Source organism: Papilio polytes, unplaced genomic scaffold (assembly GCF_000836215.1).
Source record: "Papilio polytes unplaced genomic scaffold, Ppol_1.0 DF823691.1, whole genome shotgun sequence".
Taxonomy (NCBI): Eukaryota; Metazoa; Arthropoda; class Insecta; order Lepidoptera; family Papilionidae; genus Papilio; species Papilio polytes.
The window spans coordinates 1,143,198-1,157,744 of NW_013525513.1; the positions used below are offsets into that span (position 1 = coordinate 1,143,198).

Below are 14,547 nucleotides of genomic sequence, written 5' to 3' on the forward strand. Positions count from 1 at the left end.
TATCCACTGTATCTATGATCTGCTTGCGAAATAAATAATAGCCTAGTACTAGCAAATAACGGCTACAGGTTTGTGAGATATGCGGAAGAATAGTTCGGAAGTCCGATTGCTCCCAGCTATGCCGACCTGTGCCAACGAGGTCAGCAAGTTCAATATACCGCTCATACCGATATAGCTCTACTATACGATATTTCTTTTTATTTTATAAATGAATACCTGTTGAAATCACTGAGTAAACTTGGAACGCAATGCCAAGTTAAAATACATTTTATTTATATCCTTTAAAACGCAATTACTTTGGGTTCAATTTTTTTTAACTCCACACTTTCAAATGGTTATTTAGTGCGTTCCATTTTATAGATTTAAGTTTAAAACCTAAGATAAGACACTAAGTGCCTGTCCCACTACTGGCTGATAGAGGCGCAGATAGCTTAAAAATAACGTCTCTGTGAAATAAGAAACAAAATCCGATATTTCCATGACATATTTTACATGGTGGATTATTATAAGACAATTTACAATTTGGTGGGACAGGCCCTAAGAGATTGCTTACAGGTTATATTGTAAACATCTCTAAGAAGGACAGTAACTGTTGTTTTGGTTCCACTACACTACTGAAATAAAAGATCTAGGTTATTTAATTAAGGTTATAATGTAGACTATTCGTAGTTAGGTGTACAAAGCTTATAATGCGGGTTTGTAAATTGTGTTGAAATTAGATATCGTATCAAAGGCAAGTTTAACAACTAAATGATTGTAGACAGCTATTATTAGTTAATAGTAGTCAAAAAAGGAACATGTAGATACCAAATTCTGTAACTGGAGCACCGTGAAAAAAGCCAACTGTACATCATATGAATATTATAAATGCGAAAGTTACGACGGATGGATGGATGTTTCTTAGCGTTTGTAGCCTAAACGGCTTAACGGATCTCGATGAAATTTGGTACAGATATAGAGCATAGTCTGGAAGAACACATAGGCTACTCACATTTGTTTTATTAAAATATCACGCGAACGGAGTCGCGGTCGAAAGCTAGTTTAGAATATTGTATTGAAACATATATTTTAGAAGAATTGTTCAGCATTGTTAATGTTAACTTTAACATTGTTAAGTTTGTTTAATGGTAATTCAATTTCGTTCTAATTGAACAAAACTTTGTAGTTTTGCATAACTCATAACTTTCTAAAACAGAATAGCTTAGTATTGTTTATGTATTTAATTACTTAGTCAGAAATTATGCGTATCTAAAGTGCTCCTGTGGGAAGTGTTCGTAAAGGGCCGTTGTTTTACTTAAATTAACATGTTAATGGGCTTTTCAATTGCTTTTCAATTTTCCACAATTCTATTTTTGAAAATACAAATATAACCTCAAAGATCTTTTGTAAGCAATATGAAAAGATAGATATTTAGTTGCTACCTTGAGAATTATAGCTTAAGTTTGTCATAATCAACTTTGTCATTAATTTAATATTATAAACTAGTATGTCAAAGGTACAACTAGTTACGTAGTAGATAACTGATATTATTGTTTAATAAAATTAACTCGAATTAGATGGCATTCGTTGGCACAATCTTGTCTATATTACGTAACACCCACGTACCCAAGGAATTGATTTTTGTTCGGCGCCAACCTCCCTACACGCATGCGTCAAACCCCCACACGTACACCCACGAACAGTTCACACATGCGTACTAACGACAGGACTTTACACAGGAATTTAAACCTTCTTCCTCGGGTATTGGGTTCGAATTTATGTAGTTATATGTTATTGTATTTTTAGACCATTCGTACCTATTATGGAAAATACTGACGCGCCCTCTTCCATATACATCGGGAAACTTATTCGCGGAAGGTTTTCTCTTCGCTCCGTATCAACGAGATTTAGTGAATTTTAACATTTTAGCTGCGTTTATTTATTTAATCGATATTATAACGGCATTTTAAAACGAGTGGTAGGTTTTTCAGTGAAAATAGGGGTTGTCATTTCAATGTAAAAGACGATACTAAAAATAGATCGCCGACATACTTGGAAATCGTTGATCCTTCTCATTCATGAAATACATTCATTTTGTGTTCAGCTGTGCTGCTATATAGGTCGGTTGAGACTTTATTAGAAAATTTATCAGTGAATGAACTGCATCCAAAATAAGATACGTCTGTGAACGGAATCACCTTAATTTAACGAAGACACCGCAAACAGACGAACAGAGAAATGTAAGTATATTTAATTTCTGTATAACGTTATTATTAGAAATCATTGTCTACAAATATCAAAAAGACAATATTTACATACGTAATTACGTATAAAATCAATTGATTTCATATATTTTTAATTACAAAATACATACATTCAATAATTTCGTAATTACCCTCAAGTAAGTTGAGGAAAATTTTTTATACGATACATGGAAATTTTAATGAAAAATTCTATATTGATTGTAAGTCAGATGTACTAGTACCTTGACCTTATTGACGCCTGTTGAACTTTTAAAATGACTGACGCGTAATGGAAGAACGAAGAAAGAACCCTACGATATTAATATCTGTCTGGAATATTCTAAGTATATATTTGTACTTTTTAGTAATTTAACCTCTGAGATTATTAAAATAAAAATACGAAAGAAAATGTAAATGGGAAAGCACAATAGATTAAATTGTAATATTAATCTGATCACAATTCGAAAAGATAATCATATTCAGATGTATTTACACTTATTTTAAAATAATCTTCTATTATCAGTTATTCTAGTTTGCATAATTATTTCAAAATATACCTCATCCTGGTATTAAAATAAAAAGTAAACTCAAAAAAAAAAATTACTGTTAGCTTGATATACAAGCTGTACATAACCATGGTTTAACGTTTTAATCAAATTATAACAATCTTGAATACTGAAGTCTTAGCAAGTGTAAGGATATTGATTTAGCTGAGGTCGGCGCACTTGGTGTGCAATCAAGGATCACGTGAGACCGCCTTGTGACCTCCCCGCTTAGCCAACGTCATCAATGCAACGCAATAACCTTTAGACGAGTTTAGGGTAAATTAATTAATAAAATGTACAGTAAGGGACTGCTTAAGTAATTAATAAACGACTAAGCCAGTTAATAAAGCAATAATCATTACTGCTTAATGAAAAAAGGTTTTTATTCCCTCGTTTACTACGCAACTGTGTATTACTATTTCCCAATCATCAATACGAAACGTGAAACCTCATATCTGTATTTATTTAAAGATAATAAGCAGGACTACAATATATAATATGCGAAATTGATACACGTTTTTTGACACTTTAAACTAATGGTTACAGTAATAGCACACATTTAACGATCTGCCGAAAATAGACAGGTCCTAGACAAACATTCGATTAATGATCTTTAAAAATCTGTAAAACTGATGCAACTGGAATACAATTTGGCATATTCTACAAACACTACTACACACACTTATTATACCCTTGTTAATGATCCAGTGACGTCACTTTAAAACTTGATACACGAAGTTTGTTATAACTTTTAAGATTTAATTAAAGGATTGATTAATCTTGTAAATCCCGATGGTGCTGACCCAATTGTACGACGCGAAATAGGCTATTACTCAAGTCGATGCTACTTTCTTGTCTGAGGAATACTTGTTTAAAGGCCGTGATGCAGGACAAAGTATTGGAAAACCATTTTTTAATGAATACATCAGCAATCTTACTAACATTATAAATGCGAACGTTTAGATGGATGGATGTTTGTTAGAGTTTGTTAAACGGCTGAACGGATTTCGATGAAATTTGGTAAAGATGTGTAGGATAGTCTTGAAAAACACATATTTACAATTGTTTTTTTTAACTTCCCGTCCCTCGTTTGCCCCCTTCTCTTATAAAAAAAAATCACATAGGTTATTTTCAATTCGTCTGTATGTTTTTTTTTAATTCCACAAACGAAGTTGCGGGCGAAAGCTAGTATTAAATATATGTTATTTTGTCGCACTTTATCAAAAGGATATTCATATCCCGCGCAGATTTGTCATTAGTTGAAAGTTTATGTAGATATCATTTCGTGTTTTTGGTTATGTTTTGTTCGAGAACATTTTAGTTTTATTGCAATTACAAACTTGTGATGCGTTTCATTAAGTTACAAATAACAGTTTTCAGATTTATCATAGTTTTGTGCAAATTCAAGTGATTTTTTAAATTACTACACTAAAGAACTATAACATAAGCAACCAAGTTAACAATTTGCGATGTCTAAAGTTACAGAGAAGGAACGCAATCAAAAGTAAGTAATCAGGTAAAATAATCGGTCTATTTCTGTTTTAAATTTCAGTTTTTATTTATATGTTTTATCAAGAAACGTAATTTCTAAAGTTATTTCCCAAGACGACTTCATTGCTTGGCGGGTCTATTGTTCGTGAATCCAAATAGCTCACGATATGAAAAATGCACTATATTTTTTTCTATTCACGAAAGAGAAACAAAAGCGTATCTGAAACGAAATCTTTATTATTTTCATACATATACAACAAAGATAATAATGCTATATAAATGCGGATAAAATAAAAAGTAGAATATTTAGTCTGTCAGCGTTTCCAAACCAATAAACAGATTTTGACGAAACTTTAGTAGAATGTTCTGATACCAAATAATGTTTTTGCTCTGAAATGTTATAAAAAGAAAAAAAAACGATCATTTTTAATGTGACTTTTCAATAAACTGTATCATTTGACTTTATTTTATTTCTAACACTAAAGCAAGATATAAAAAGCCAGTAATTTGAAAGACTTCAACAAGTCACTTTCGCATTTTTTTTTAAGTAATTGCTTCATTAAAACTTTCCCACTTACCACGTTTCCGTTGCCAGTTTTGAAGTACAAATGCATTTGGCAGACTGCCCTAAAACTTAAGGCTTTAATGGACAAGCCATGCGAATAACTTGTAGCGCTCTCGACGGATATTTTTAGATATTCAAACAAGTTTTATACGAATTTACACGATTGCGATACCGTGCCAACATATTTTCTACTTTTCTAAAATTCTCTTCAATTCCCTTATAATTTGTGATAGTTTAAAAAGTATCATTACGATATCATACTTTGAAATTGCATCTTTATGTATCTTCGCGGAAATAGAAAAATAGTAGAGTAGAAAAAAATAATAACAAATCAAAATTAATGCAGTCTTTTTATCATTATAAAAAAACACTAAAGTTTGTTTATATTATAATTTGCAAATATAAGAAAGATAATCCAATATTTTTAATCGCGTGTCGAAATAAATTCTGCCGTGTGTATAAACACGTCTGAGAAACTTGCAATAAATAAATATTATTACGTGTCTATCCTTACTTCGTATTGGTACCCCTGCTAAAAGTTTAGCGGCAAATTACCTAAAGCCCCATTTCCATTGAGTGGATATCTCGTCAAGGGATCGTGAAGCAATCATCTGATCTGTACAGAAATCGGAATTCGTTGAATTAAACCATTACCTCGATCTCAATTTATCGAAACTAATGTTCTCTGACCTGTTCACTTGTATAGGTTTTCAAAGCATGTACTTAAGAGTTTTTGTATGTTTTATATCTCTAGCTGCTCGTTATTTTACTAAGTCAATATTCATACTTAATAATTAACATACTTACGAGTAAGTAATGTCAAATTATAAGAAATAGTTGAACATATAAAATGTTTAAAAATTAACTATCTTCCTTCTTACTTATCTTGCTAAATAATGAACACGAAAGCTTGATGGATGGATGTTCGGTAAATAGGAAGATCTAGATTAAATTTGGCACAAATGTACAATCTAGAAGAACACATAAACTACTAAGTTTATTTAATCCCGCGCTGACTGAGTCCTGGAATAAAAGCTAGTGTAAAACAAAAGAAGCTCACAAATCCCTTCTTTTTCTGACGACGACTGAATCTTGTTTTATTTAAAATACTGGACATTTCATTGATTAAAAAGTTGTCAATACAAAGATATTGATGAGGTACATAAAAGATCGTCGTTTCCATGAACGAATTTAGATCTGGTAGTGTGTTGCTATAACTGTTGAATATAAAGTTTTCTCTACAAGTGGTAGGTAACATTGAACAATGAATGTAAGTAACAAGTTGTTCTTTCCACTTGGCAACGTACCAACCAATTTTGCTCATTCAATTTACTACGTCTGATGCTTAATTTTAGCATCGCACATTTTCACAAATTCACTTTTTCTAGACAAACGAAATGGTAAGTTTTTTTTATCACGGTCCGAAGGAATTATGAAAATTATTCTCTCACACAACCATTCTAATAAAATAAGCGTAGCAAAATAAATGATGTGGAGGACTGTCTAGGAGAAGGAGGCTATTTTCAGCTGTAGACTAACGCACGGTGGTAATAATGTGTTTAGGCATTGTCTTCACTATTTTAACGTTTGCAAAAATAATACATTTAACGTAATATTTAACATATAATTGAATCAGGAATAAATCGAATATACGAATACTATAAGAGAATTTAAAATGGTTTCAATGCAATTTCAATTGGTCAGCTGTACCATTTATAGCGGAAATCCAATTTGCCATGAAAGTGTTCATTGCACGTTATACGCGCACAATTTTCCTCGCTGTACGTATTTGTCATTTTGATTGCACGACAATATTACGTTTATTTTCAATTCAAAACTACTATAATAGTATTCATCTAAGTTTAGTTTACGTTTATCTTTTCCTAGTACTTTAGGACATTAAACGGAATTCCAGGTTTCCTGTTTTCTTTTGTTTTTAAGGTAAAAAAGATGTAAAAGATACGTCTTTATCGGTTTTTCCCTTTTTTACTGCGGCAAGCTTACGAGGTCGAAAGTAAAAATCGACGAGTGCTCTTGTAGGGGACGAGAATACTTCAAATGAGATATGAGAGAACTTCGTCTCACGTAGACGGAACTTCTCAAATTAGAAGAGAATTCCTCAGCCACGTAACAAAGCGAACATCTAAGAAGCGTGGCCCCAATTCGCATTTGCGCTGAGATTAACAAATGTTTGCATACTATGTACAAAACTATTGTACAAAATGCAGCTTTGCCTACATTTTCTTACTAATAAAATTACACAGTATTATTATAATTTCTTATGTTTTTCCGAGTATTAACATTGTTTATTCTAAAGAATTAAACTTTAACATTAGTTAAACTTTGGAATAAACTAAGTATAAGCAGATATTAGTACAAATTTTGCTTATACTAAGTTAACCTTTTTTACTAAGTTTATTTGCAAGGCTGCAAATTCTTTTACAGTATTAAATTAAGTAAGGTTCACAACAAGTATTTGCATATAAATACGAATCAAGTCTTTATTGAAAAAAAATCAAATCGTGTACTGCAATAAATTTATTTTCTGCTAACGTTTTGTGTAGGGCGACGACAGAGGGCGGTCTGGCGCCGGGCGGCGATGATATGCCGGTGGGTGGGCCCAAGACGCCGCAGCAGATCGCTGCCCAGCGCCGTCTGCAGCAGACGCAGGCCCAAGTCGATGAGGTATGTTCTTTTTAAAATGATTCCAATGTGGCCAAATGGCTTTATATGGCGCGATAATTGGAACTATAACAGATTATAGCCTAACCAATGATGTAGAAATTTTGGTCTAGGGTCGCTTCAATCACCTTCATCATTACATAATGTACACAAAGATTTAGTTCAATATTTTTCAGCAATATGTCGAGTTTGATTATCTTACACTGTACTAAAGATCGATAAAATCCGCAGGTGGTTGATATTATGAAAACAAACGTGGAGAAAGTGCTGGAACGAGATCAAAAACTGTCCGAGTTAGACGACAGAGCAGGTGGGACTGACACTAAGTATTCATTTTAGAACTAGCTTTCGCCCACGAATCATTCTGCGTGACTTTAAAAAAAATAAGAGTAAGTTGCCTCTATGTTAGTCCAGACTATCTTCTACATCTATCCCAATTGTCATCGAGAGATTTACACTACAAACTCTAACAAACATCCATCCATCTAAATTTTAGCATTAAAAATATTAATAAGAGTATCAAGATGTTTTTATATAAGATGTATCCGACATAAACTGCGAAATACATTTCAAAGCCTGCCACTCCTAAAACCAACGTCGTCCGAACAAATCCTTTAAGCTTGGATAAAGTAAACAAGCTGACATAAAGGTTATGAACGGTAAATCCGTAAAAATCTTCGTATTTTTGTAAGAGCTTTTGAAAGATATAGCAAAGTATAATTAAAACACGATTTTAACAACACTCAAAAATTAATGTAATGAACTAACATAACAAATACATGAATTTACGATTCATTTGTTTCAGACGCTCTCCAGCAGGGCGCATCACAGTTCGAGCAACAAGCTGGTAAACTGAAAAGCAAATTCTGGTTGCAAAACTTAAAGGTAACAGATAAAGATTCTTTAACACATTTAGTGCACATGTTTAAGTACAAAAGTGAACTCGCAGTGTGGCGGTGGTACTAAGCGTCTTAAATACTGTTTTTTTTTTCATGTAAATAGTGTATTTAAACTACATGCAATCACATTTCAGATGATGATAATCGCCGCTGTGATTGGCATCATCATTTTGGCTCTAATCATCGGTAAGTAATCAATAAAACATTCTCTCGCACATAGAGAATGTCACTCTTATGTTTTAAAATATTAATTATGTTTTAGACTAATCATATCATTATTTTCTCCATATTTTTCAGCCAACTTTATGTGAACAAGTTTCGGTAATCGAAGTTTAATTTAGAAGTTAATTGTTAACGTTAAAGACTAGATATATGACGTATGTTGTTATTTTTTATATTTACTATGTTGGTTGGTACTAAGCCTCCTTTGGTAAGTGGGCGTAACGTGTTATGTCGTTGTAAATGTTCGCTTTGTCTGTTCTTTCACTTCGTATTCGTACTGTCTCTATTCAAATGCTGTTTTACAATTAATATATGCTCCTATAAGTTCACTATCTATAAAAATCGTGACTCTTTAATTACAAGCAACAAATGTGCCTTGCATTTGGATATTTACTTTGTTTCTATGATTAACTTATTAAGATTTTGCTTAGATACTCATGCTATAAATATGTTAACGATATTATATTAAATCTAATAAAGGGGGTACAGTAAGAAATATGTACAGTAGCGAAAATTTGTAGTGTGCATCTATCTAAAAAAACGCCTAGTACCTCGGAAGCAAACAAACTTCGCCTTTTCTCGTTTTTGGTGAATTACTTACCAGTGAGTAGTGGAAACCAAGAACTAAAACACTAAAAAGTCTTCCTTTTTCCGCACAGATATATTTAAAAGCTGTTTCCTATTAGTTATTGTTCCCTGTCCTCAATGAGTACGAATAGTTGTAGCTTATAAGAGACTAGCTGTTCCCGTGCGGCTTCATTCGCATAAAATTTTATTTTATTGTTTACATTTGTCATATTAATTGCAAATGACAAAGTGACATGACATGATAACAACCTTGCTTCCTTGATGTTGGCAACAACCTATGGTCTCTTTCCCACATTAGGGTTTTTATCCAAAATATTTACCTCCTAAGTTTAATGGCGTGAAAACATATAGCTTAAAGTTTGAAAGAAAAAAAAGAATTATTCAAAAACATGCTGTAAACGCACAGGCTTAGGCCACAAAGAAGTGTGTGTTTTCGCTTTATTATAATAGTATAGATTTCCCAACTAAACATACAATTTAAGTTATAACATAAAAGTCACGATTTTTACATGAATAGTTAACTTATAAAATTTTCAAGCTTTATTTTGCAGCGTTGTTTTTCTTGTGTCAAATTGCTCTATACATATAAATGTTACTTATGTCGTTAAGAAGAGACCTTCTATATAACAAGCTATAAAACTTAGAACTTATGGAATTGCTTAAAAACAAACTTGATCTTCTTGTTCCAAGAATGCGATGCTTACCCAACTTAACCCCAGTTTATTTCCGCTTTGAATAACAAATTTGATTTTGCAATATTTAATGTTATTAAAATAAAAATCCCAAAACCATCAAGATTATCAGATATTTAAATTTTTAACAAAGCCGTAAAGTAAAACATAATTTGCTAAAAGCCAAAAAATGTATAACCAACATATTTGCTGTTAACATATTACATTCGTGGGACTAAATTGCTGTTGTTCATTACATTACAAAAGTATGTAATTCAAAGCTTAAGTAAATAACAATAAAATGAATATTTTTAAAGAATTTCTAACCTAACTTTTTGGAATATGAATTAGGCATTATTAATAATTATATTTTAATATTTTCTAGGTCTGTAAACACCCAAGGAGGATTATAGCTGCGTACGTATTTACATATGGTATTACTAAATACGACGTAATAATCCATTTGTTATATTTAAATATATTTAAGCGACTTTACTATGCTTTTTATGAAACTAATTGCTAAGATTAGAGTTATTTAGATGATCCGTGACTCTCAGCGATTAATCACTATACCTGAAATCTTTAGAATCTGGGATACAAACTGTAGTTTTCGATTTCAAATTTCATATATACATTTACCCGACGTTCTTCAACAAACTTCTAAAACATCGTAATGCAACCTACACCAATCAACCGTCAACTCGCAATTGGCTTGCGAGGTTGACTATAGCCTAGTCACCCCTAACTTAGGGTAGGCTCCGAACCTGCATTGCACGGTGCCGTCTTCCGAGGAGCGCCTTAGGGTGCAGCGTCCCAACTCGTTGGGACGCACCGAGGGCCCCTTCCCGGGGCGGTCAGTGGGGCGTCGCGGTGGCAAGCGCAAGCGATCCCGTGGCGTCCCACACAATGGCCAGGAGGGAACGAAGGGGTTTAGTAAGGTATGCCCCCCACTATGGGGGGAGAGTCCCACATAACTCTCGTGTCTGCCCAGAGGCATGGAGTATGCAGAAAGCATTCCCCTTCGGAAAAAAAATAAAAAGGGTAGGCTCCGAGGCCCTCAGTGGCGATGTATAATGAGCTGGTGATGAGGTTTAGGTTTGAACTTTATACATGTGCGTATTTTTTTTCAACAAAATTCACACATCATCATCACCAGCTCACTATGTGTCCCCACCGAGGAGCTCGGAGCCTATTCTAAGTTAGGATGACTAGGCCATAATCAACCACGCTTGCCAAGTGCGGGTTGGTTGACTTCACACATATCGTGGAGTTTTTCGCCGATTTGTGCAGGTTGCCTCACGATGTTTTCCCTTACAGTAAGAACGTCGGGTAAATTATGTACATATGAAAATTCGAAAAATCGAAAATCACTTTGGTACATGGCGGGACTCGAACCTAAAATCTGTAGATTACAAGTCAAGTGCTCAAATCACTGAGCTACCGACGCTCAAATGCAAAATTCACACATTGTGTTGAAATTTAAAACTTCTTACGTTAATCTTACAATTAATTACGCTAGATTTTTGCTATCCGATATTACGTTAAGCTATAAAAATTACTTATATGTTAATATCAAATAATGTTTCAGGTACCATTTAACATCGATGCTGGTGCCAGCGTTACATTCTTTTTATTAAATTTAAGTGTTTATTGAAATGTTCTCAATTTATAAATAACAAATATATAAAAATAATGTTTCGAACATTTGACTACATATTTCCATTACATATTTAACCTATAGCATACTAAAACATTTCACGCGTCCTACTTACGTCACTTTCATTAAAACTGATAAATCTAAATAGAGTATTTTTAGACGATCTTTTTTGTTTAAAAATTTACCTTAAAAATCAATATCCTAACCACTTAGTACTAGTTAAGGCTTGTCTATATATCACACCTCATAGTTATGTTGGAATAATTTTTAAAAATATATTTTTAATGTTTATTAGCCAATTATAACATTAAATGTTTGTAAAAAAAGGCAAAATATCGGTTATAGCTTGGTATTGTATAATTTCTTTATTTTTGTAACAACTTTCTATATACTTTATAAGATATATTATGCTCTTCGGTAATTCCGATAAGAATACCGGAGAACAGTATTGATATCAGCATTTGGACTCTTTTATGGCAATTTTCAGTTTAGCAATCTCTGAATTTAAATATGGAAATACAATACTTATCATTTAATGGATGGGATTTATTGCTTATTTTTGAAGAAGATATCAAAATATAAAAAGCAACATAAACTACCTCACAAAATTTTGACCTATTCCTTATTTATATAAAAAAATTTACCTCTTTCTATTATTCATTTATATCTTAAAACAATTACATATTTTTGTACTACTATTTTTTGTATAATTTTCTATATTAATTGCTAAGCAAGAGGAATCAATATTTTCTTGCTATAATTGAATCCAAGGCCCATAATTACGAATAAAATTGGTGATAATTTTGTGTACCATATTTAAATTCAGAAAAAACACGTATGATTGTGAAATGAAATTTTGTTCAGAGCGTTTTAATATAATGCTCAAAAAAAAAAATTTTTGTGTTTAAAACAGTAAAAAATATCTTTCAGATATTACTATTTACCGGTTTATAACAGTCTTCTGTAAAAGTAACAACTCTAAAAAACATTTTTTTTAAATACCCAGAAAAAAATAGAGAAGTTTCGTAAAATCGAAAACCTGAATTTTATCTGAAATATTGTTTCTTAAATATTTATAGCTTTAAAGCTAAATTGTGTTACTGCACTTCATTGTTGTTGAAACTTTTTAGATGTGTATTCTAGCTACATGTGTAATATAGAAATACATATTTATCAGCGAAATTTCGCAACTTTACGACCACTATTTTTGAAACGCTCTTTAAACATTTTTTTCAAACATCTCTAAATATTACAAGACATTTTTTGTGTAATGGAATTATTTTTTTTTTTTGCTATCTTTTCTAACCTTACTATATCTTGTCGTGTTTCAAAAATTGTGGCTCTAAATTCACTGTAAGGTAAATGAAAAATACACCAGATTTGTCATGGGCTTAGTCTAAGATCGCTGCATTTATGTTATAAAGGCATTTAAGTTAATTGAAAAGCTTCATTATATTAATCCAAAACGGCAAGTTAATTTTTATTGCATCTGTCTATTGCATGAAATATTTTTTGTAGGATATGTTGCAAACATATTCTCGTTAACATTTGATGTCTTTAAAACATAAATGCGCAACATACTGTTGGTCTAATTGTAGAGATCTTGTTTATAAAAAGTTAAGATTGTTTAGTATTATCAAAATGAATATCAGGCTTACAGCAAAAATAAAACTATGATCTCGTTCTCATAAACATAACGACACAACATTCCAAATACATTTATTATTTTATTTTAACATGTCTCAATAATTAGACTAGTAGTATTTCTATGAATATTTATAATACTTTATTTCAAGTATAAATATATGTATGGAATGAATCGAGTACCTACGTAATAAGTAGGAATAGAAATTCAATATAGTACGTAAATGGTTTGCACGTTTGGATAGATTACAAGTAATCGTAGACCCAGTTACATTGAAATATCCTGCATTACGTAAACAAATTCTTTGCAAAATAATATTAGACCAAAGGTTTAATAGATTAGTTAATTATTACAGATTTAAACGTGTATAGTAACCTCAAATTACCTTGTTCTGATTAACTGGGAGTCTAGCATGAAAATTGGCGATAAAATCGTAACGTCATCGATACTTTCTCGCAATTTTCATGCTAAACGTCCAGATTTGAATTATACCCGTCGAATGTAAGTCGAAAATTAATATTTACTGTTATAAATACAACATAATCAGTGTAATCGTTATAAAAAGATCGTAGATAATTTTATGATCCCTAGGTGTGCTACCTGTAACCTATAATATAATATTGCTTCAGTAAAATAAAGCAAATTTCAACAAATAAACTGTGATTTAATTCCAAACAAGTCCACCTATACTTTGTCTAAACAAGATTGATTAGTTTGACAATTTAGTAGGGGGTTGCGTAAAATCAGGCATGAACCTTTACGATTTTCTATTTTTATTCTTATTAAAGTTGGAATCGATAGATTCATAGTTATAACTTATGAATTTAAAAAAAAACACTGTTTTATCAAATTTATAATGACCTGTAGAACCATTACAAATAATGAGATTAAATAAATATTTATTACTACTACAGCCGTACGTAATCGAATTGGATTTCGTTATTCTTGTCATCGCTAAATTCTCTACACTATAATTGTCCTCTAAATTAGTTAATAAGAAAATAATAATTTAGTTAGGTTCGATAAATTTCATTTAAACCGAATATTGATAGTTCATAATTGTTCGCTGTGCTTGTATCTTTCGTAACTATGATACCTGTCTATTAAATACGGCATTTGCCTTCATACAAATTGAATTCATACATATGCGTTATTTATCAAACTAATCTATTTTATTTAGACAAACTATAGGGAATATAGTACAAACAATAACATTACTTAATTTTAACGTCAAGCGCCTGTAGGTGCTTGAATAGCAAAATAATTTATTTGGGTAACAACTATATATCAGTAGACTAGTCTCAAGTTTCCTGAATTCCAGGCGTTCACTAATGTTAAGAACAAAATTAGTACCACCGTG

At 31.8% G+C, this 14,547-nt stretch overlaps 1 protein-coding gene across 3 annotated transcripts; it reads left to right on the plus strand.

Annotated features, from left to right (window-relative positions):
• Window positions 1–1,854: 1,854 nt before the first annotated feature.
• LOC106104324 (vesicle-associated membrane protein 2-like) lies at window positions 1,855–12,446 on the plus strand. 3 transcript variants are annotated; one of them, XM_013284345.1, is made up of 8 exons: window positions 1,855–2,219; window positions 7,388–7,508; window positions 7,737–7,815; window positions 8,311–8,390; window positions 8,539–8,590; window positions 8,702–8,725; window positions 10,271–10,302; window positions 11,474–12,446. In XM_013284345.1, coding segments are annotated over exons 1-6 (348 nt in total). In that variant the 5' UTR covers window positions 1,855–2,217; the 3' UTR covers window positions 8,716–8,725; window positions 10,271–10,302; window positions 11,474–12,446. The 3 variants fall into 3 exon arrangements, with proteins under 3 accessions (XP_013139799.1, XP_013139797.1, XP_013139798.1); XM_013284343.1 differs by lacking the exon at window positions 1,855–2,219 and adding an exon at window positions 4,032–4,271; XM_013284344.1 differs by lacking the exons at window positions 1,855–2,219; window positions 8,702–8,725 and adding an exon at window positions 4,032–4,271.
• The last annotated feature ends 2,101 nt before the right edge of the window (window positions 12,447–14,547 follow it).